Below are 24,154 nucleotides of genomic sequence, written 5' to 3' on the forward strand. Positions count from 1 at the left end.
ACACTGATATACTGGTGGATATGTTGTGGGGGTCTTCTTCCCAAAGGTCGCAGTCTGTGGGGTCTCAAAGAGTCAGACATGACTGACTGACTGACACTTTCACTTTTCCCAAATGTTGGGTTTCATTAGAGTGGTTATTCTGGCAATAACTAGTGATGAATTTCTAAACCATTCTCAAAGTGGCTGTAAGGAGGCACATCATCTAGCTAAACATAAAAGAAGAAGGTATATATTATATATATGTGTGTGTGTATATAGATATATATATCTGGTATACATGATATGTATATGTCATGCCTACAACCAGGTACCACCACAACCTTTCATTTCCTACTAAAGACAGCTTCTGATTTTTATTAGGGCAGAATATTCCCGGTTAATACATGAAGAGGTGTGTTGCCATGGAAAGGATGTCTTGTAGAAACAAGCAGATTTTCCACCAGTGTGATCCTGTCATTCACTTTTTAAAAATAATTTTAATTGGAGTATAGTTGATTTTCCCTTATAGCTTAGTTGGTAAAGAAGCCACCTGCAATGCAGGAGACCCTGGTTCGATCCCTGGGTCGGGAAGATCCCCTGGGATAGGCTGCCCACTCCAGTATTCTTGGGCTTCCCTTGTGGTTCAGCTGGTAAAGAATCCACCTGCAATGTGGGCAGACCTGGGTTCAGTCCCTGGGTTGGGAAGATCCCCTGGAGAGGGGAAAGGCCACCCGCTCCAGTATTCTGGCCTGGAGAATTCCATGGACTGTACAGTCCATGGGGTTGCAAAGAGTCAGATACAACTGAGTGACCTTCACTTTCACCTCACTTTCGTAGTTGATTTAGATTTAGATTTCATAGTTGATTTCGTAGTTGATTTACTTTCTGCTGTATCAGTTATACATATAGCCACTCTTTTAGATTCTGTTTCCTCATAAGTCATTATAGAGTATTGAGTTCCTTGTGCTATATAGTAGGTCCTTATCAGTAACCTATTTTATATACGTGTATTAGTCGCTCAGTTGTGTCCAACTCTTTGCGACTGCATGGACTGCAGCCCACCAGGCTCCTCTGTCCATTAGATTTCCTAGGCGAGGCTACTGGAGTGGGGTGCCATTTCCTTCTCCAGGGGATCTTCCCCACCCAGGGATCGAACTTGGGTCTGCTGCACTGCAGGCAGATCTTTACCGACTGAGCTACAAGGGAAGCCCCATTTTTATGTGTATATGTTAATCACAACCTCCCAATTTATTCCTTCTCCTGTACTTGGTAACCATAAGTTTGTTTTCTGCATCTGTGGCTCTATTTCTGTTTTGTAAACAGGTTCATTTGTACTATTTTTTGTAGATTCCACATATAAGCAATGTCATATGATTTTTGTCTTTCTCTGTCTGACTTATTTACTTAGTATGACAATCTCTAGGCCCATCCATGTTGCTTCGGTTGGCATTATTTTATTTTCTATGGCTGAGCAATATGCTACTGTATATACATACAGTATCTTTTTTTATCCATTCATCTGTTGATGGACATTTAGTTTGCTTCCATATATTGACTACTGTGAATAGTGCTTCTATGAAGATTAGGGCTCGTGTATCATTTCAAACAATGGTTTTCTCTGGATATATGCCCAGGAGTGGGATTACTGGATCATATGGTAGCTCTGTTTTTAGCTTCCTAAGGAACCTCCACATACTTCTTTATAGTAGCTAAACCGATTTACATTCCCACCAATAGTGTAGGCGGGTTCCCTTTTCTCTACATCCTCTCCAGGATTTATTCTTAGTAGATTTTTAAATTTTTAATTGCAAGATATTTTGTTGGTTTCTGCCATACATGCATATGAATCAACCATGGATATACATATGTCTCCTTCCTCTTGAACCTCCCTCCCACCTCCCACCCCGTCCTACCCCTCCAGGTTGTCACAGAGGCCTGGTTTGAGTCCCTGAGTAAGACAGCAAATCCCCACTGCCTATCTCTTTTGCGTATGGTAATGTACATGTTTCCACGCTGCTCTCTCCATTCGTCCCATACTCTCCTTCCCTGCACTGTGTCCACAAGTGTGTTCTCTCTGTCTGCATCTCCAGTGCTGCCCTGAAAATAGGTTCATCAGTACCATCTTTCTAGATTACATAAGTTCCATATACATGCATTAATATATGATATTTGTTTCTGACTTATATCACTATATGACGGGCTCTACGTTCATCGCCCTCATTAGAACTGATTCAAATGTGTCCTTTTTATGGCTGAGTAGTGTTCCATTGTGGTTTTCGGTCTGCCTGCCCTCTGATGGAGAAGAATAACAGGCTTATGGAAGGTTCCTGATGGGAGAGACTGACAGAGGAAGAAACTGGGTCTTCTTCTGATGGGCGGGGCCATGCTCAGTAAATCTTCAATCCAATTTTCTGTTGAAAGGCAGGATTGTGTTCCCTCCTTGTTATTTGGCCTGAGGCCAAACTATGATGGAGATAATGAAGATAATGGTGACTACTGGTCCACTGGAGAAGGGAATGGCAAACCACTTGAGTATTCTTGCCTTGAGAACCCCATGAACAGTATGAAAAAGCAAAAAGATAGGACACTACCTAGGTCGGTAGGTGCCCAATATGCTACTGGAGATCAGTGGAGAAATAACTCCAGAAAGAATGAAGGGATGAGCCAAAGCAAAAACAACACCCAGGTGTTGATGTGACTGGTGATGGAAGTAAAGTCCCATGCTGTGAACAGCAATACTGCATAGAAACCTGGAATGTTATGTCCATGAATCAAGGCAAATTGGAAGTGCTCAAACAGGAGATGGCAAGAGTGAACGTCGACATTTTAGGAATCAGCAAACTAAAATGGGCTGGAATGGTTGAATTTAACTCAGATAACCATTATGTCTACTACTGTGGGCAAGAATCCCTTAGAAGAAATGGAGTAGCCATCATAGTCACAGAGAGTCTGAAATGCAGTACTTGGATGCAATCTCAAAAATGACAGAATGATCTCTGTTCATTTCTAAGGCAAACCATTCAGTATCACAGTAATCCAAGGCTATGCCCCGACCAATATGCTGAAGAAACTGAAGTTGAATGGTTCTGTGAAGACCTACAAGACCTTCTAGAACTAGCAACCAAAAAAATGTCCTTTTCATTATAGGGGACTGGAATACAAAAGTAGGAAGTCAAGAAACACCTGGAGTAATGGGCAAATTTGGCCTTGGAGTACAGAATGAAGCAGGGCAAAGGCTAACAGAGTTTTGCCAAGAGAACGCACTGGTCATAGCAAACACCCTCTTTCAACAACACAAGAGATGACTGTATACATGGACATCACCAGATGGTCAATACCAAAATCAGATTGATTATATTCTTTGCAACCAAAGATTGAGAAGCTCTATACAGTCAGCAAAAACAAGACTGGGAACTGACTGTGGCTCAGATCATGAACTCCTTATTGCCAAAATCAGACTTAAACTGAAGAAAGTAGGGAAAACCACTAGACCATTCAGGTATGACCTAAATCAAATCCCTTATGACTATACAGTGGAAGTGAGAAATAGATTCAAGGGACTAGATGTGATAGACAGAGTGCCTGATGAACTATGGATGGAGGTTTGTGACATTGTACAAGAGGCAGTGATCAAGACCATCCCCAACAAAAATAAAAGGCAAAATGGTTGTCTGAGGAGGCCTTTAACAGCTATGAAAAGAAGAGAGGTGAAAGGCAAAGGAGAAAAGGAAAGATATACCCATTTGAATGCAGAGTTCCAAAGAATAGTAAGGAGAGATAAGAAAGCCTTTCTCAGTGATCAGTGCAAAGAAAGAGGAAAACAACAGAATGGGAAAGACTAGACATCTCTTCAAGAAAATTATAGATACCAAGGGAAATTTTCATACAAAGATGGGCACAATAAAGGTCAGAAGTGGTATGTACCTAACAGAAGCAGAAGATATTAAGACGAGGTGGCAAGAATACACAGAAGAACTATACAAAAAAATCATCACAACCCAGATAACCAGGATGGTGTCGTCACTCACGTAGAGCCAGACATCCTAGAACGTGAAGTCAAGTGGGCCTTAGGAAGCATCACTATGAACACAGCTAGTGGAGGTGATGGAATTCCAGTTGAACTGTTTCAAATCCTGAAAGATGATGCTGTGAAAGTGCTGCACTCAATGTGCCAGCAAATTTGGAAAACTCAGCAGTGGTCACAGGACTGGAAAAGGTCAGTTTTCATTCCAATCCCAAAGAAAGGCAATGCCAAAGAATGCCCAAACTACTGCACAATTGCACTTATCCCACATGCTAGCAAAGTAATGCTCAAAATTTTCCAAGTCAGGCTTCAACAGTATGTGAACTGTGAACTTCCAGATGTTCAAGTTGGATTTAGAAAAGGCAGAGGAACCAGAGAACAAATTGCCAACATCTGTTGGATCATTGAAAAAGCAAGAGAGTTCCAGGAAAACATCTATTTCTGCTTTATTGACTGCCAAAGCCTTTGACTGTGTGCATCACAGAAAACTGTGGAAAATTCTCAGAGATAGGAATACCAGACCACCTGACCTGTCTCCTGAGAAATCTGTATGCAGGTCAGGAAGCAGCAGTTAGAACTGGACATGGAACAAGAGACTGGTTCCAAATCAGGAAAGGAGTACGTCAAGGCTGTATATTGTCACCCTGCTTATTTAACTTATATGCAGAGCACATCATGAGAAATACTGGCTGGAAGAAGCACAAGCTGGAATCAAGATTGCTAGGAGAAATATCAATAAGCTCAGATATGCAGATGACACCACCCTTATGGCAGAAAGCAAAGAAGAACTAAAGAGCCTCTTAATAAAAGTGAAAGAGCAGAGTCAAGAAGTTGAGCTTAAAGCTCAACATTCAGAAAACTAAGATCATGGCATCTGGTCCCATCACTTCATGGCAAATAGATGGGGAAACAGTGGAAACTGTGACAGACTTTATTTTGGGGGGCTCCAAAATCACTGCAGATGGTGATTGCAGCCATGAAATTAGGAGACACTTGCTCCTTGGAAGAAAAGTTATGACCAACCTAGATAGCATATTAAAAAGCAGAGACATTACTTTGCCAACAAAGGTCCATCTAGTCAAGGCTATGGTTTTTCCAGTAGTCATGTGTGGATATGAGAATTGAACTATAAAGAAAGCTGAGCACCAAAGAATTGATGCTTTTGAACTGTGTTGTTGGAGAAGACTCTTGAGAGTCCCTTGGACATCAAGGAGTTCAACCAGTCCGTCCTAAAGGAAATCATTCCTAAATATTCATTAGAAGGACTGATGTTGAAGTTGAAACTCCAATACTTTGGCCATGTGATGCAAAGAACTGACTCATTTGAAAAGACCCTGATGTTGGGAAAGATTGAAGGTGGGAAGAGAAGGGGACGACAGAGGATGAGATGGTTGGATGGGATCACCGACTCAATGGACATGAGTCTGAGTAAACTCCGAGAGTTGGTGATGGACAGGGAGGCCTGGTGTACTGCAGTCCATGGGGTCGTAAAGAGTCAGACACGACTGAGCGACTGAACTGAAGTGTTCCATTGCATGTATGTCCAACAGTTTCTTTATCCATTCATCTGTCAATGGACATCTGGGTTTTTTCCATGTCCTAGCTATTGTAAATAGTACTATAATGAACACTGGAGTACGTATGTCTTTTTCAATTATGGTTTTCTTAGGGTATATGCCCAGTAGTGGGATTGTTGGGTCATATGGTAGTTTTATTCCTAGTTTCTTAAGGAAACTCCATACTGTCTTCCATAGTGGCTGTATCAATTTACAATCCCACTAACAGTTCAAGAGGGTTCCCTTTTCTCCACGCCCTCTCCAGCATTTATTGTTTGTAGATTTTTTGATGATGACTGTTCTGATTGGTGTGAGGTGATATCTCATTGTAGGTTTTTGTTGTTGTTGTTCTTGTCCTTTAAATCTACTTTATTTTATTTTTAAATGTGTTTATGTTAATTGGAGGATAATTACTTCACAATATTGTGATGGTTTTTTCCTTGCATCGATATGAATTGGCCATAGATATAGGTAGGTATACATGTGTCCCATCCATCCTGAAACCTTCCCACCTCCCTCTACACCCTATCCCTCTAGGTTGTTCAGAGCACCAGCTTTGGGTGCCCGGCTTCATGCATCAGACTCACACTGGTTATCTGTTTTACATATGGTAATGTATCCGTTTCAGTGCTGTTCTCTCAAATCACCTCACCCTCTTCTCCTCCCACTGAGTCCAAACGTCTGTTTGTGTCTCCTTTGCTGCCCTGTGTGTAGGGTCCTCGGCACCATCTTTCTAGATTCTGTATATATGCATGAATATACAGTATTTGTCTTTCTCTTTCTGACTGACTTCACTCTATATAGGCTCTCCGTTCATCCACCTCATTAGAACTGAAGTGAAGTGAAGTCGCTCAGTCATGTCCAACTCTTTGTAACCCCATGGACTGTAGCCTACCAGGCTCCTTCCTCCATGGGATTCTCCAGGCAAGAATACTGGAGTGGGTTGCCATTTCCTTCTCCAGGGGATATTCCTGACTCAGGGATTGAACCCAGGTCTCCGGCACTGCAGACAGACTCTTTAACCTCTGAGCCACCAGGGAAGCCCTCATTAGAACTGACTCACATGCATTCCTTTTTATAGCTGAGCAACATTCCATTGTGTATATGCACCACAACTTCCTTATCCACTCATCTGCCTATGGACATCTAGCTTGCTTCCACATCCTAGCTGTTGAAACTAGTGCTGTGGTGAACGTTGGGTTACATGTAGTTTTCATCTGCATTTCTCTAACGATGAGTGATGTTGAGCATCTTTTCATGTGTTTATTTAGCCATCTGTATGTCTTCTTTGGAGAAATGTCTGTTTAGAGCTTCTGCCCACTTTTTGGTTGGGTTGTTTGTTTTTCTTGTACTGAGTTGCATGAGCTGCTTGTATATTTTGGAAACTAGTCTTTTGTCACTTGTTTCATTTACTATTATTTTCGTCCATTCTGGGGGTTGTCTTTTCACCTTGTTTGTAGTTTCCTTTGCTGTGCAAAAGCTTTTAAGTTTAGTTATGTCCCATTTGTTTTTTTTTGGTTTCCATTACTCTAGGAGGTAGGTCATAGAGGATCTGTCTGTGATTTATGTCAGTGTTCTGCTTATGTTTTCCCCTAAGAGTTTTATAGTTTCTGGTCTGACATTTAGGTCTTTAACCCATTTTGAATTTATTTCTGTGTATGGTGTTACAGAATGTTCTAATTTCATTCTTTTACATGTAGTTGTTCAGTTTTCCCAGCACTACTAATTGAAGAGATTATCTTTTCTCCATTGTATATTCTTGCCTCTGTCGTAGACGAGGTGCCGGTTGGCGCCTGGGTTTGGTTCTGGACTTTCTGTCTTGACCCATTGACCTGTATTTCTGCCTTTGTGCCAGTACCGTGCCGTTTTGATCACTGTAGCTCTGTGATGCAGCCTGACGTCAGGGAGGCTGACTCCTCCAGCTCCACGGTTGCTTTGCTACTGGGGGCCTTCTGTGTTTTCATGCAAGTTGTAAAATGTTTTGTTCTAATTCTGTGAAAAAACGCCATTGGTAATTGGATAGGGATTGCATTGAATCTGTAGATTACATTGGGTAGTGTAGTCATTTTGACAATTTTGATCCTTCCAATCCAGGAACATGGTATATCTCTTCACCTGTTCATGTCATCTTTGACCTTTTTCATCTGTATCTCATAGTTTTCCGAGTACAGGTTTTTTATCTCCTTAGGTAAGTTTATTCCTGGGTATGTTAGGCTTTTTGATGTGATAGTAAATTGAATTGTTTCCTTAATTTCTCTGATTTTTCATTGTTAGTATATAGGAAATACAAGAGATTTCTGTGTATTAATTTTGTATCCTACAACTCTACCCCATTCATTGAACAAATCTAATAGTTTTCTGGTAACATCTTTAGGATTTTCAATGTATAGTATCAGGTCATCTGGAAACAGTGGCAATTTTACTTCTCCAATTTGGATTCCTTTTATTTCATTTTCTCCTCTGATTGTTGTGGCTAGGACTTCCAAAACTACGTTGAGTAAAAGTGGCAAGAGTGGACATCCTTGTCTTGTTCCTGATCTTAGAGGAAATGCTTTCAATTTTTCATTGTTGAGAACAGCCATTCATTATTTGGCTTTGGAGAGGGAGCCAAAGGCATGTGTCCACAAGTGATCACCACAGGTAGAGTGGTCAAGTAGCAGCTTTATGACTGGGGTTCTTTGGGAGAAAATAAGTTAAATGCAGTGCAGATGGTTTACAACTGTGCCTTTGTTCCAAAGAAATGTGAACTGGTTGTAAATCGAGTATATCTTACTGTCATTTAAAAAAAAATAGACTGGGAGTCTTAAACAACAGAAGCGTATTCTCTCGCAGTTCTGGAGTCTGGGAAGTTCGAATCCAGGCACTGGGCTGATTTGGGGTTGGTAGGAGCTCTCTTCTTGGCCTGCAGGAGGTCCCCTTCTCACTGTGTCCTCATTCAGCAAAGGGAGAGAGTTGTCCCTCTTCTTACATGGCCACAATTCGGTGAGATTAGGGCCTCAGTATTATGACCTCATTTAACCTAACTGCCTCCATAAAGGCCTGATTTCCAAATATAGTCACATTACCAGTTGGGGCTTCAACATATGAATCTGGGGTGGGGTCACAAATATTCAGTCCATAACATTGTCTCATCGGAGCTATTCTTTGATAAATATTCCCCAAACCTGCTATTGACAAAGATTATGTATGTGAGACACACCCAGAGTGAATACACTCTCCCACAAATCAAAAGTCTACGTACCCGGTCTTGGGTTAAAGATGGTGATATGAAGTCAGACTTTAAATCTCACTCACCCAGACATAATGATATGAAAGCAGATAAGTATAACAGGCAAATGAAGAATACAAGCAAAAACAGATGAACCCAAAGAATGGGCTGGCAGACACAGCAAAAAGAAGGCATGAGCCTGGTGTTACTCCAACCCCCCCCCCCTCGCTTTAGCAGACTGAAATAATCCTGAATAGGGTCTTACTAGCTACCATTTAGGGGCTTCCCAGGTGGTGCTAGTGGTAAAGAACGCACCTGCCAATGTGGAAGACACAAGAGACCCGGGTTCAGTCCTTGGGTTGGGAAAATCCCCCAAAGGAGGAAACAGGAACCCACCCCAGGATTCTTGCCTGGGAAATCCCATGCACAGAGGAGCCTAGTGGCCTGCAGTCCATAGGGTCGCAAGAGTCAGACGCTACTTCACCACCACCACCAGCTTCCATTTACTTGCCCAACTGGGAGAGAAGCCACCCAAGGAAATTTCCACAAGCGCGTGAAGCTAGCCATGAACACCTTAACTCCTCATTTCCCCCAGGAGACAGGAAAACTCACTGTGATTCTCTATTTTAGTAGCTCTTGCTTGGGAGGAAAATGCTACAGGAATGGCAAACCAGTAACAAATGCCTAGATCTAACTACTTGTAGGATAAATTTTTACAAAGAGGAATTTCACCAAATAAAGAGTGAAAGGGAAAATACGTGTAGATCTTTGGGGTGAGCAGGAAGCAGAGGAGGTGGTACTGGAGAGTCCCCCGTGAAACCCCGTTGAAGGAGGAGCCCCCTTCACTCCCTCAGGAGTCCCTGCAGGGTTGCCTTTGTTATCCTCCATCCCTCCCCTGACACTAGCGTTGCACTTCCCAGAAAGGTGGCCAGAAATAGACAGTCCTGAGGTTCAGAATCTGTCATGAGAAACAAAACAGGAAGTTACAAAAAGCAAAACAAAGGCATATCCAACGGAGAGAAGGAATTTCTGGAGGCTGGATCCATGGCTTGCTGTGTGTCATTTGTGGTAGAGAGAGTGGGTGGTAATCTTTGTTATTAATAAATGCTGCATGGCTTATTTTGCTTCCCTTTACTTTGGATGAATTTTCCTAGGAGTGGTGTTTACCCTTTGTACCCTTAACATATGATAACAAGACACCTGGAAGTGAAACCTGGATGCCCCTCAAGTAGCTATGTAAATAGATAAGCCCATGCTATTATTAAGGACTGGAATTTTTTTTCTTGAGGCTAAATATATTTATTTTACGGCTCTTGGAACCACGTCACTAAGAGGAGTCGCATCACTGACTTTTACGATCATTTTAAATAATGTTGGTGCCTTGATTATAAAGAGCAGTTTGTGGGAAAGCATCATGACAATACAGCATATCACAGACTCAGCTTCTCTTTAAGTTCTGTCTTTTCACTGACACTCTGTTCTGCCTGCATAAGTTGGTCTCTGATCTCCTTCTGCTTAGTTGCAATTGGATTCAATACCTAGAAAGTGAACTTGGCACTCTAGGATCTAATGGACATCATCTCCCCTAACAATCTGTTGCTTGAAAAGAACATAAATTGATGTTTACGCACGTGGAATAATTGCTTCCTTCCATTTGAGCTTGGAAGTTAAATATACGTGACAAATGCCTTAAACTCTGTGACCAGTTTTATTCCATTTAGGCAATAGGCTTTAGCCCGTAAAGGGACTTCTAATTTGTATGCGTTAACTCTGTGTTCCTCAGAATTTCACCATTTGTAGTCCTAAACCGCACTGTTTCTCAGATGGAGCTCCAACCCAGCCAAAACTCAGATTGGGACTTGAACCCAGGATCCCCAACCAGGAGGGGACTCAAACCCATTGTCTTTTCATTGAAACTGTTCCCCTGGTGTCAGAACTTCCCCCAGCTCGGGTTCTTCACTCTTGTCACAGAAGGAATTCAGCGTGAGGCAGAGTGATAGGCAAAGAGAGAGTTTATTAGCATAGGATGCTTGTGAGATATACAAGCAGGCAAGCGAGGCAGCACAGTCCTGAGAACAAAGGGGGCTACATTTTTATAATCAGAGAAAAAATGGAGAGGCGAGGAGAAGGCCACCCTCTTCCTCATTTTTGGATAGATGTCAAGGTTTACATTTATTAGTTCCTGCCTTGACCCATATGGTCTAGCTGGGAGTGTCACGGGGCTATTAAAATCATATGTATATTAGAAAAAGGCTGGTGACATATACTAGTATGATAATTCACCTCAGGTTTCAGTGTAATGTCCCCTTTCACCTAATTTCTTCCCCCTTTCACCTATATTCGTGTCTTGACTCCATGCAGAAATGCAACTCTTGAGGGACCATTAACAAGATTCAGACCAGGTATCCGTTGTCTTGCATTTATATATTGGACGGCTGTGCCGGATCTTCACTGACCTTCACTGAGAACAGGCGTCCTCCAGCTGTGGGGAGCGGGCTCCTCTCTCGTCGTGGCGCACCAGCTTCTCATTGCAGTGGCTTGTCTGGTTGCAGAGCACGGGCTTTAAGGCACTCAGGCTTCAGTAGCTGTGGCACACGGGCTTGGTTGCCCCGTGGTATGTGAAATCTTCCCAGGCCAGGGGTCAAACCTGTACCCTCTGCACTGGCAGGCAGACTGCTAACCACTGGACCCCCAGGGAAGTCCTCTTGTATGTTTAACCCAGGACTTGTGGCTGATTGTGCCTGGTGCTTGAATGCACCTGGCCTTCCTTCAAGGTAGTGTAGATTGTTGCTAGGTTACTGGCTTCATTAGTTTATGAGTTTCCCCAACTCCCTTCAAATTCCCTCTAGTGGGATTTTTAAACTAAACTATTTAACTATCCTACTTTATCCCTGTCGGTTCCATAGATGATTTTAGGTGATACCAAAGTTAACACATTATTATGTGTGAAAAAATTAGGCACAAATTAAGCTCACAGTTTTATAGCTGTAATTGCTATGGGACAAAATTAAGAAGCAATGTTAAGACAGAGTCAGTTATAAACATATTATTAAGCATTGGGCTTCCCTGATAGCTCAGTTGGTAAAGTATCCACCTGCGGTACAGGAGATTCTGGCTTGATCCCTGGGTCGGGAAGATCCGCTGGAGAAGGGATAGGCTACCCACTCCAGTGTTCTTGGGCTTCCCTTGTGGCTCAGCTGGTAAAGAATTTGCCCACAATGCAGGAGACTTGGGTTCGATCCCTGGGTTGAGAAGATCCCCTGGAGATGGGAAAGGCTACCCACTCCAGTATTCTGACCTGGAGAATTCCATGAACTGTATAGTCCATGAGGTCACAAAGAGTCGGACACAACTGAGCAACTTTCACTTTTCACTTTATTAAACATTAGCTGTCACCACAGTAATGCCACATAACAAGGCTTCTTCAATCTCAGAGGTTTAGAACACCAGTCATTCATTCTTTTGTTCACAGATATGAGGATCAACGCCATCTAGTCTGGGCCAGAGATGTCAGGCTGTGAGCTGAGTTTCCGGTCTTATTCGCTCAGCTCTTCCCTGAAGCATATTCTCTTTGGGGTAAAAGGCAGGAGTGTAAGAGGGCAAACCCCAACTGCACAAATGCATTTCACAGACCTCTGTTTGACTCACTTTTGCTAATATCTCATTGGGCAAAGCAAATTCCATGACCAAGCCCAGTGTCAAAGAACAATGAGGTCAACTCCCATAGGGGTGAAGATAGGAAGTAAGCCTTTTAAATAATTATCTAATTCATTACATTAATAGTAAAGTTGGAAATCCATTATATTAACAGTAAGTTGGAATATAGATAATAGCAAAAGTCAAGGTGGTTCAAGGAATGCTTGCTTTGATTCAACACCAATTTAATTCAATAGAATTGAATCCAGACAACTCTGCTTTCTACAGCTGTCATGATACCTAGGGAACTACACATTCTGAGCAATAATTATTTGTACTTCTCTTCATTGCATGGAGTTTATTGCCAACATAAATCTCAAAAGAAAAACTTGGCAAATCCTCTCATATCTCTCCATGTTTATGTACTTAGAAATTTGGTTAACTGCATTCTATATGCATTGCAGCATCTTTTCTTTGTGGTAAGACTTTCTTCATTTATTATTTTTTATGTAATGCAAGTGACCTACAAAAGGTTATCATAATCAAGGCTTTGAAGAGGACAGTTGAGGTTGGTAATTGAAAATGAACTGGTACTGACTGTCCCAGACTCTTTCTATTTCAGCACCTTTTATCTCCTGCTAGGAGCCCTGAAATGTTGCTCTCGTTTGTGTTCCAAGCAGCAGCAATCAAAATGAGGGGAGGGACAGGCAAACTGAAATAAATAGGCTGTAGAGACAATTTTTGCTTTGATCAGATTCTGTTGTCTGTGTGAAATGGAATCATTTCTCTGGGGCACTCAGATGCATTGCCCAGCAGGAGAGAAGCCCTTAGGATAATAACAGTTCCACATACATGAGAGTAATAAGTATCTGTCATTCTTCTTTCCAAAGAACACCACACACACACACTTGCATACACATATGCACTTGCATATTCACATAAGCCTGCCACTGCACACATGCATAGTCATATATTCGTACCACATGCACATGGATCATGTACACTCATGATAAATAAATGAATAAGTCTACCAATCATACCATTAGGATCTTCAAAAGCAGTCTAAGAGACCTCTGCTCAACAACATGGCAATATATAGAGCTACAACTATGATTTTTCTTACCTGTCACGGATCTGAAACTTGCCATTACATTTCATGCTAATCCGTGCCAATATGGTGACATAACCTGAGAATTCTCAGACAAATGTACTATATTTTAAAACAATGAGTTTGAAAAAACAAAACATAAGGCCAGCAACGTAAATATTTACTGTCTGATTGGCCTTTTGGGTTTTGCTTTCTTCAATTTTTTTCCTGTCTCACCCAGCTCTTAGAAGTGTTTTGTATGCTCCTTTATTTTCACTGAGCATTATTAAATTGACTAGCATCCTGTTAGCTAGAAAGTTCTCTGTGATGTCAAAGAGGTTTCTCTATAGTAATATCATCAGGGTTATTACCATTAATAGTCATGACATTGAAAGAGATTTCCTGGAAGAATCAGCCACAGGTACTGCTAGAAGGGAAGTCAATTAACTTCCGTTCTATAGTAATCATATCTTATAAAATATAACAATTATGTTGTATTTTGAGAAGTTCTGATGGTGTCCAAGGAGTTAGAACATTTTGTAGTTATGTTTATAGTGAAAAGGCTGAGGCTTTTAAATACTGCAATGTTTGGTAAAAGTCATTCAAGAAATTAAGTGACCAGGCAAGATATCCTCTTTTATGACATGTCTGTTTGTGTCATGCTCATTTTCTATTGGGTTCCTTGTTTTTCCTATGTTATGTTGTTTTATATATGAGTCCATTGTGAGTTTTATGTATATGCACACACACATACACATACATACAAGGACTCTTGTGTTATATGTGTATATATATATGGCAAATTTCCTCTACCCTGGTTTATTTTACAGTCTTAATGCTGTTTTGATAAACTAAAGCTGCTAATTTAAATGTTTCCCAGGTTTCTAGTCTTTTTCCTAATGGTTAATGTTTTGCTTTTCCTGTGTGAGAGATGTTTGCTTAATGATGTGAAGGTCTTTTTCCATGTTACCTTTCAAATGTAGTTCTATAATCTACCTAGAATTTTTATTTTTAGTATAACAAAAATCCTTCAGTGTAGTTCTACTATTTTAACCCTGAAAATATTTTCAAATTGAAGTCTAAAACAAGATTTTTGTTAGATATGAAATTTTACATTAATATTATTTTCTTTAAGCACTTTAAAGATATCATTACATTGTCTCTGGATTCCATGATTTTTATTGATATATCATCTATAATTCCTATTGTTGCTATTTTTAACTGAATCCTTCTTTACTCACTAAATAATTTTATAGTTTTTCTTTAACCATGATTTTCTGCAGTTTTATAACGATTGACTTCAATGAGGTTTGCTTTGCATTAATTTTGTTTGGGGATCATAATACTAATTCTTCTCTGTATCTTTCATCTTTAATATTCTTTATATTCTAAATTAGCTTTCAGTTTTGAATGATTTCTTCAGCTGTGTCTTATTACTGCCACATCTGCCTATTGAATTCTAAACTTCAATTATCATATATTTTTCAGTTCCAGAATTTATATCTGACTTTTTTTTATACAGTGTTTAGTCCAGTTATCTGATAAACTTCTTTGCCATGAGAATTCACCCTCTTGTCACTCAATTCTTAAACACATTAACCATATTTTAAAGTTGTATCTACAAGTAATATCTCTAACATGTCTGTATATATCGTTTCATTGTCTTGGTTTTCAGTGATCCATACTTGTTCTTCTGGGATGACTGGTATTTTTTATTGAATGCTAGACACTATGTGTGAAAAACTGTAGTGATGACTTGAGCCTCTGGATGACTTTATCTTCTCCCAGAGAGGATTTATGTTTGCTGCTTAAAGGCTGGGAGGATTGAGCAGAGCACTGAAGTCTAGTCAGAGATTAGGTTGATTAAAAGTTGGTCTTCAGATTTTTTTAAGAACTGGTCTATTTCAAGTTCATGGCCTGCAGAATATAACCCTGCAGGGGAATCCCATAGAAAACTTGAGGTACTTATAAGAGCACCTCTTTTTTGGTGGGCCTTGACCTTCAAGTTTTGGCCCTCTCCCCCACCAAACTTCATTAAAAAAACATCTGGAAGCTCTGTTAAACTTCTTTGTACATGCGGAATGTCAAGTTCACCATTTTTCACCTCTTCAGACTCCTTCAATGGCTCTGTAGTGTCTTCAAATAATTTCTCAAATCTGTTCAATGTCTCTATTCTTGATGGGAGTATTACCCTACATTATGATAGTCTACTTTAGGCAGAAATCTCTTTCTTAGTGTAATCTTACCTTGCATTTTTTTTTCATTAGTAGCAAAGTGAATCACGTTTTCACATAACTGCAGGCCATTCTTATTTTTAATTAACTTCCTGTTAGATTTCTTGCTCAGTATTCTATCCAATTCTTAATATTTACCTCTATTTTTTGGAAGTACTTTATATATCAAAAATATAGAGCTACCTTTCTCTATGAAAAAAGGTATAAATATTTTTCAATTTATATTTCTTTTTTAAAACATCTCTTATGGTATTTTTTTCCACCCCAAAGTCTGTGTTTATATAAAGTCAAATATTCCATTTTTTTTTTCTTATTTCTTCTGTTTTGAGGGATACTTAGCATAGATTTCCTGCTCTCGGTCTTAGAAAAATATCCATCAGTGATTTCTTCTGTAATTGTGTCTTTAAGGAATATGTTGATGAGCAATTGAAACATTGTCTATTTTCTAGAATTGACAGTGAGAAAAAATATGATGTTAAGTCCAGTTGGAAGTTTTAAGTTTTGTTTTCAGTTTCCCAACCTCATCCTCAGGAACTAGTGAAAGAAACTCACAGACACAGTCCATTTAATGCTGTCCTTGTAGGACTTGGCTGTCCAGGAGTCATTTTTTCTTATGTTATCCCATTCCTGACTTTTCTCATCTATTCTCATGCTCTCAATGATATGACATTATTCTGTATTGAAAAGTGAAAGTGTTAGGCACTCAGTTGTATCTGACTCTGCAACCCCATGTAGCCCACCAGGCTCCTCCATCCATGGGATTTCCCAAGCAAGAATATTGGAGTGGGTTGCCTTTCACTTCTCCAGAGGATCTTCCCAAGCCAGAGATCAAAGATAGCTCCCACATTCCCACACGTCTGATTCTCAGTTTTCCTCCTCAGCATTAGATGCAAAGCTTGTTTGGTATCTGCACTTAAATGAGCCTGCACTTCAGTCCTCAAATATAAAATAACTTTCTGCACTGTTAAGTGCTGACCTTCCAACCTTCCCTCTACCCAGGCCAAGATTAGTCACCTTACTTCTTGATTCTCAGCTCCAGTAAATCATTACCCAAAGTGCACATTCCATGTATCTGCCTTTGAAGAGATTATACACTGGATCTTTCCTGGATTTGACTCTTCGCTAATAGGAAGATCAGACTGAACATACTCTGAACACACTCTGGACTCAATAGGTACTCATGTGCTAAAACTCAATCTAATATTCTATTTTTAAATACAGAAATAATAAAAACTTTGAAGTTATGGGTTTTTCCAGTACTTTATTTGTATTTTCAAATGCCCTGGCTCTTCAAGCTGTGAAAACATAATAGATATCTAAGAAGCAAATTTTCTCACAAAAAGAAAAATGGATGTTAACTAGACTTATTATAGTGATCAATTTTCAATATGTACAAATATCAGATCATGCAAAGCAAAAGAAAAACAGTGTCCTTACAACTACACTTAAGTATGTTATATAGCTTCAGCCACAGTGAATGGAGGACGAGTCTTATGAAGTTGTGTGAGTAGAGAAAAATTACAACAGAAATTAACTAAGGACTGGATTCTCAGTAGTCCAAAATGGCAGCATCTAAGGATGTCTTCTAGGGGAACAACTGAGACATTCATTTGTGTTTAAACAAAAAAAAAACCTCACTGTCAGGAGAACGAATCTTTCAGCTTTCAGGCTTGCCTAAGGCAAAATAGATTTTCTGTTTTTACTCTCTTCAAAGTTAAAGCCACATAAACTCACACACAGATTTCCCCAAATTCAAATTGTGGGTTGTTCTGATTAAACCAAGTTTCCCTGCTTTCATGTTACCTGCTTTCTAATTTGAGAAACTGTGCATGTATGTATGTGATTATTTCACAAATTAAAGAGAATTTAGAATATGTCAGCACTGAAGTATTCGAGCAACTCAACCTACTATTTCCTCCTTTAACCTCTTCTGCAAAAGAAATTCAATCCCAGGAGTATTTTTAAATTGAAGAGTGCAATGGAGGGTGACAGAACAGTTGGCAGTCAGGGCATCCTAATTCTCTATTGATAAGACCCATCTTCTTCTTCAGTTCAAGGCGGGAACACACCCAGAGATCCTGTGAAAAGCGAAGGCTCTGGTGATACAGAGAGCTCTACAAGTCCTGATGGTAAGTTTCTGAGCTATTTGAGTCACCGAAACTATAAAACCTGGAACACTTTCTCTGTGTAATCTAGGATTAAAGGAGCTAGTCTATGAATCAACATGTTCGGTTTGAACAGAGTAAAGTTCAAAAACCGCTTTTCACTGGGAATTGGCAAAATCGACAGCCCATTTAAAAAAAAAAAATAGCATGTGCCTCAGTTTAATCTTACTTCACGGTACCAAGGGAACGGTGGGTCATGCCAAGGCTAAACTGAACCGCAGTTTAGCTGGTGAACACTGTGGGACTACTCAGCATTCAGAGGAGCCCTGGCTTGAATCTGGGCTATTCTTAAAATTTCATGACTCCACCTCACTGTATCACATCACATGGCTTGGCCAGAAACATAGTGAATCTTTAAAAGCACTTCATCAATTTCCGAAAACCTTTCTTGAGTCCTTTCTCATTTTGAAGGCATCTAAAGACTGTGAGCCTCAGGAATATTATCACCTTGCCCCTGCACAAAGACACAGGAAACCCTCTGAGATAGCATCATTTGCATTAGAAAAAACAGCTATTTAGGCACACATGATTTCTAAATATTCAATTCCATTTGCCCACAGAGCTTAGGAGAGCCAGAATTGTTGGCCAGTTATCAACATGTATATATAAAATCTTGCAGTTTGGGTTGATAATGACCTTGAGAAAATTTAGCCACTGTTAGAAGTTACTTGGTACTTTTAAACAGTTTCCTATACCATGCATTCCACCCTGCTATAGGCATGCCCTCATCTTAGTTGACTCCCTTAATTACAAGCTCTTCTGCGCCAACTGATTTATAATTTAATTTTTTAAAAATTATCCAATTTTAAGGGTTACTTTCCATTTGTAGTTATTACAAAATATTGGCTGTATTCCCCATGTTCTACACAACATCTTTGAACCTATCTTTGACTCAGTGCAAACTGATTATTTTTTTAATCCTTCCCTGGAGGAGGGCGTGGCAACCCACTCCAGCATTCTTGTCTGGAGGATCCCATGGACAGAGAAGCCTGGCAGACTACAGTCCATAGGGCCGCAAAGAGTCGGACACAACTGAAGCGACTGAGCATGCACATGCATTATCTAGGAAAATAATATTTTTAAATCCAAGATTTCATCCATTAAAAGTCACTCCATGTTAGTCATCCTCAGCAGAGTGAAACCCTCCCAGCCAGGTTGTAACACTATAAACATGATTTTTAACTAGGTCTCTACAAATCATTGGAGAAGGAAATGGCAACCCACTCCAGTGTTCTTGCCTGGAGAATCCCAGGGATGGGAGAGCCTGGTGGGCTTCCGTCTATGGGATCACACAGAGTCGGACACGACTGAAGTGACTTAGTAGCAGCAGCAGCATCTACAAATCATGTTCTGAAGAATACCAAGGTCATGTAATTCTCACTGAATAAAAGGGACATAAATGTGTTAAATACTAAAGTTCCGTCCTCACTATAGAGTTTACTGAGCACAAAGTCTCAGCTATTAGAAAAAACTTCTTAACATAGTTAACATTGCTCATCAAATGCTTTTCATATTAACACTTATTAATAGATTTTAGAACTAGGAACCCTTGGGTTGGAGGAAGGAACAAATAAGGAACACTCTCCTATATTTTATTCTGTACAGTCCACACTGAGATGGTCAACCTTACAATAACTCTGTACGCCAGGATGGAAAGTGTACACATTATTTATTTTTATGGGTACCCTTGCTGTATCTGGCCAGTTTACACCTGGGGTAAAGAGTGGGCTCACACATGGTGAGAAACCAAGGAGTGTTTGCAGAAGGAACAAAAAGACCTGCTTTCCTTCCTCCTTGAGAGAGAGTTGGGTGGGCTGCCAACCAGCCATTCCCTCTTTCAAGTCTCTTTGGAATGTGAAATCCAGCACCTGCCACTGTTTTACTTGAATCAGGTTTTTGTTCAAGAAAAAGAGATTTGGATGATTGATTTTGTTCAAACAAATGAAGATTACCCAAATGGGAACAAACAGGTTACATATCCAGAGCATGGGTGTCAGCTCTTATCACTTATGTTTGGCCAACTCAAAGGCAGGAGGGAAGTGGGGAACTTCTATCTAACAAAAGGGAAGATTTCAAAGACCCTTGACAGAAGGTTGTTGGAAAGGGGAAGCCAGTTGGGTTAACTAGAAGTGTCTGGTTGGTTTGAGAACATTTGGTTTTCCCTGATGGCCCTGTGTTGGGAGCAAGGAGCAAAACACAGGGAAGCTGGCAGTCACTGACCAAGTTCTGAGCTGCTTGCTGCAGAGTTTTGAAGTCAGAATTCTACTGCCAAATATGGTCTGGCCATTGTTCATCTGTATATTAAGTCTCTAAGTATATAATATGGGCTTTTGATGCTTTAGCAATACCAATCTAATTAAACCTACTGACCCTTGAAAATTTCCAGAGTGTCTGCTGTGCCTGTTCTGGGCTTCTTCTGAACAATGACATTAATTATGTGTGCTATTTGTATGCAAATGCTTACATAGAATAATACACATAGTAAAGTAAATGCACACGTTTTTTCATTGCAGTGTGATCTGGTAGATGTTTTGCTTTTCCATTTCATGGTGTCCACTGCACGCATTGGCAAGTTTTCAGGGTCAGTTTTGAATTAGCAGGCCTACTAGCATTGCTGTTTCAGAGGAAACCACTTACATCTCTGTGCATGGATGATCTGGTTTGCTTTGTTTTCTCTTTATTTTCTTAGACGTCTATTAAAGCCTTTGAATTTACCTAAGGGTGGTGTGATAAATACACACAAAATATCAACCCCCAAACCTGGTATGAAATGAAAACAGCTCCTACAGTTTAGTAAAGGAGCGATTCTGCCCCCCCATTCCCCGACCAGTAAAAATCTACAAGAGTGGTCCCCAAATCTTGAATGAATGAAAACCAATTGAAAAGAGGTATAAGATAGGAAGTCAGAAATGTAGCGATTCACAGGCCATTTTAATATACTTAAGAGGCTTGGGTTTAACAAACATTTAACCTTTTTGTTTTCCCTTCTGGTTACAGTTGACATGAATTGTCAGGTTGACAGTGTAAATGACCCAACAGAGAGTCAGCAAGAAGATTAACTAAGGTAAGTTGCCTCTGTGGTGAGATTTTCAATTGATTAAATGGGCCAGCCATAGGAACTGTTTGTAAAAGGCATGTTGGATTTCCGTCAGTTCTAGCAAGTCCCACAGCATGGCTCAGGCTAAGCTTTTAAAATCTTTATGCCAAATAACATATTATAAGGAGCTAGGATTACCCCTAGAAGCTCACCATCTTTAAACGAAAAAGATAAGCTACAGCATCTCCAGATTGTGCAGTACCGGTTTTCTGAGCTTTGACAAGAAAACAATTTTTCCATCTAGCTCACCCCCTGGCTTCCTGGAGTGAACAAATTATTGCAGCAACCCCAAGCTGATTCTGAAGTATTGCTTTTCCAGAAGCTACCTGCTGAGTTGTTTAGTATATCTGTTTTTAAGCATAACACTAAATCTTTGCCCTGGAGAATGTAAAAGGCATTTGAGCGTGTTTGGGCTGAGAGAAGCGCGCCTTATGTTTTGCCCTCTTACCCCACTACCTGTGGACCTTTGCATCTGTACAAAGGTTTGTTGGGTTGAATGAGCCCCAGGAAATACCACAGGAAAATAAATGGGACCAGATGATGTTTAGGAGATTTTCTAGGCCAACATTCTAAATCACTCAGCCAAGACTAAAGTGTATCTAGAATACTAAGTGGTCTGTTACCCTTTTTTGTACCTTGAGGGCTGGTGAGAAGAATTAAAGGAAAGAAGCCAGGTTTGCTATTCTGATTCCTAGCTTAAAATGCTTAGCTGTGAAAAAATCCTATGGGATAAATGAACTGTGTGTAAATGAACTGTGTGTTACCTGGAGCTAGACACAGATGTGTTGACATCCTTGCCTGTCGACTGAAGGAAAAAGACACAACCTAAAAGTTGAGAATTATGTCTCGCTCGATGACTTTCTGTGGACTTCAAGCCCAGACTAGCTCTGGGGGGCTGCTCCAAAGAGGTAAAGGAACAACCAGGATTTTTTGGAGTTTTGCAATAAAGATCAGGTAGTCACAACATCAAAAGGAAAACCAGATACCTTGAATTAATGAATTTAGTGCTTTTCTATATATGGGAAGGTGCAAGAGTCTGGGCTCATTGAAATCACTCCCTCGCTAAGCACCATAGCTACCTAGGGCCACTATCCTGTTCTTCCCCATCCTGAGTCCCCTCGGTACACTGCTGGGGGTGGCTGCAATGGTTGAGGGCTTGGCACTAGGCAGCCTGTTCGTCTCCATCCTGCCGGCTCACTGTGGGGGCCACACTATATGGCAGGCAACATTTTTCTCTCACAGTGCTTCCCCTTGGTCAAAATCTGACCAGCCTTCAGAGACATTTCATGAGCAATTTTGTGGCACAGTGCTAGGAATGGCTCATTCCTAAACCAGACAGATATTCTGTTGATCGGTCACTCAATGTGTTATTTTTTTTGGATTAGGTCCTGTTGATAATTAAAATTCTCTGGATTGCTTGCATTACTAGTCTATTATGATCCAGGAAATGTTTTCCCCTGTGGCTTCTTCCCATATCTAGAGTTGCACTATTACAATTATTTTATGTAGAGTTATGTGTATATGGTGGATTAACTCAAGACTTTTAGCCATCATTGGTTCTGTTGGAGACCTGGTTACACACTGGGTAATACAAGAGGCAATCTTATAAATTAGACAATAGGCAATACAGCTAGTAATATTAATAAAGTCATAGTACAGCAGAGATAGATACAAAGCATAAACAATTTGGAAACAAAACAGAAGAAACTAAAATAATGACTAGTATAAATAGTTGTAATCTGGTTGCAATAAATCATCAAGTCCACAGATCTAACTGGAGAAGTCAAATCCTAGAAGGATCAGGTAGAGAGAAAAAGATGTTTCATGTTTGTTTACAGAAGTATACTTTGTCAACTTGTTGAGGGCCATAGCATAAAAGATTTTTCTTTTAGAAAACAAAAATTAAGAATATATTTCCCAGAAAGTCACAATATCACAAATTATACTTATCAGTTAATTAATTCCTGATGATCTAGGTGAAATCTTCAGGTTTTCCATTAGAGTTTTGTAATTTCTTACCCAGCTCAGTGATATGATCTAAAAGTGATCAGAAACTTCTATTTGTCAAAAATCCTTTCTATGAATTTTCTTAAAGACCTTCATTTTTATAGAAGTATCAAAGTAAAACAATGATTGGCTTTAAATAGCAAGACTTAAAAAGGCTTGGTTAAAGATCAAATTATAATGCACTTGACAAGAAACTTGGATATTGCTGTGACATATAAGATTTCAAGATAAAAACTAGAATTTGTGACATATAAGATTTTAAGATAAAAACTGAAATTATGATCAATATTATACCAGGGCATATCAGATTTTTAGGAATTAATATACATTTTAAGATATCTGTAATAATGACAATAATCCACAAAATATAACCTAAGGTTCATCTCTAATCAGTTGACAACGTTTCTCAAGTAATTTAACATACCATAAGCCTAATTAGTCTGATATTCTTCTCTGAGATGCCATAGGGGTCCTCTGAAGCCTTTTTAAGTTAGCTGGAGATGTTAATTAAAACTTGATGTGAAGTTTGTCAAAAATAACAAAAAGTTTTAAAACACTTGGTCAAATAAGATCACAGTGAACACTTAACCAAAGTTGACAAAAGAGTTCAAAAGTAAAAACAGCTCACTTAAAGGCCCAGAAACTCACACAATGCTATCAATGCTGTACTCCAAGAAAACTTTATTCTCTTAACAGAGAGAAAATGAAACTCCAGGCTTACACCAGCTTACTTTCAACAACAAAATCCATCTACTTTATTAAATTCAATCTAAATTCAGTCAGTCCTGACCATGCACAAAACTCTTTTCTCAGGTTTATTTTCCAGCCACTTTCTGTATGCTTATTATTTTGTCCCCTATTTTTTCCCCATCTAGAAAGAACCAACTTTGGGACAAAATTATTTTCTTTTCCCTTAAAAAAACACAATTCCATCTTTCGTACCTTCTTTTGTCACAACGCACATCTTACTTTCCTACTGTGTACTAAGAAGAAGTAAGCAATTATGAACTACATTTGCGTTCTGTAGTTTGGCATGGCAAACAAATATCAATAATAATTTCTAAAAACATGTGCTTTCTTATAAAAATATCTCAGTGTGGCACCAAACATACATATGAATAGCTCTAAATATCTTTAGCTTCTCTGTAAAGGAAGAGACTG

The 24,154-nt window shown here is 39.7% G+C and overlaps 1 protein-coding gene and 1 long non-coding RNA gene across 5 annotated transcripts in view; one reads left to right on the forward strand and one right to left on the reverse strand.

The window, feature by feature from the left end:
• The window catches only part of MACROD2 (mono-ADP ribosylhydrolase 2), a 2,170,814-nt gene that overhangs the window by 2,133,508 nt on the left and 13,152 nt on the right, over positions 1-24,154 (forward strand). For all 4 annotated transcript variants that reach the window (XM_070471908.1, XM_070471910.1, XM_070471909.1 and 1 more), the window contains 2 exons: positions 17,776-17,853; positions 20,887-20,953. In XM_070471908.1, coding sequence (XP_070328009.1) covers positions 17,776-17,853; positions 20,887-20,948 — 140 coding nt within the window. In that variant the 3' untranslated portion in view covers positions 20,949-20,953. The remainder of the gene's footprint in view (positions 1-17,775; positions 17,854-20,886; positions 20,954-24,154) is intronic.
• The window catches only part of LOC139036545 (uncharacterized), a 41,895-nt gene that overhangs the window by 10,108 nt on the left and 7,633 nt on the right, over positions 1-24,154 (reverse strand). The gene's annotated exons all lie outside the window — the stretch shown is intronic.

This window comes from Odocoileus virginianus, chromosome 9, assembly GCF_023699985.2.
Source record: "Odocoileus virginianus isolate 20LAN1187 ecotype Illinois chromosome 9, Ovbor_1.2, whole genome shotgun sequence".
Classification (NCBI taxonomy): Eukaryota; Metazoa; Chordata; class Mammalia; order Artiodactyla; family Cervidae; genus Odocoileus; species Odocoileus virginianus.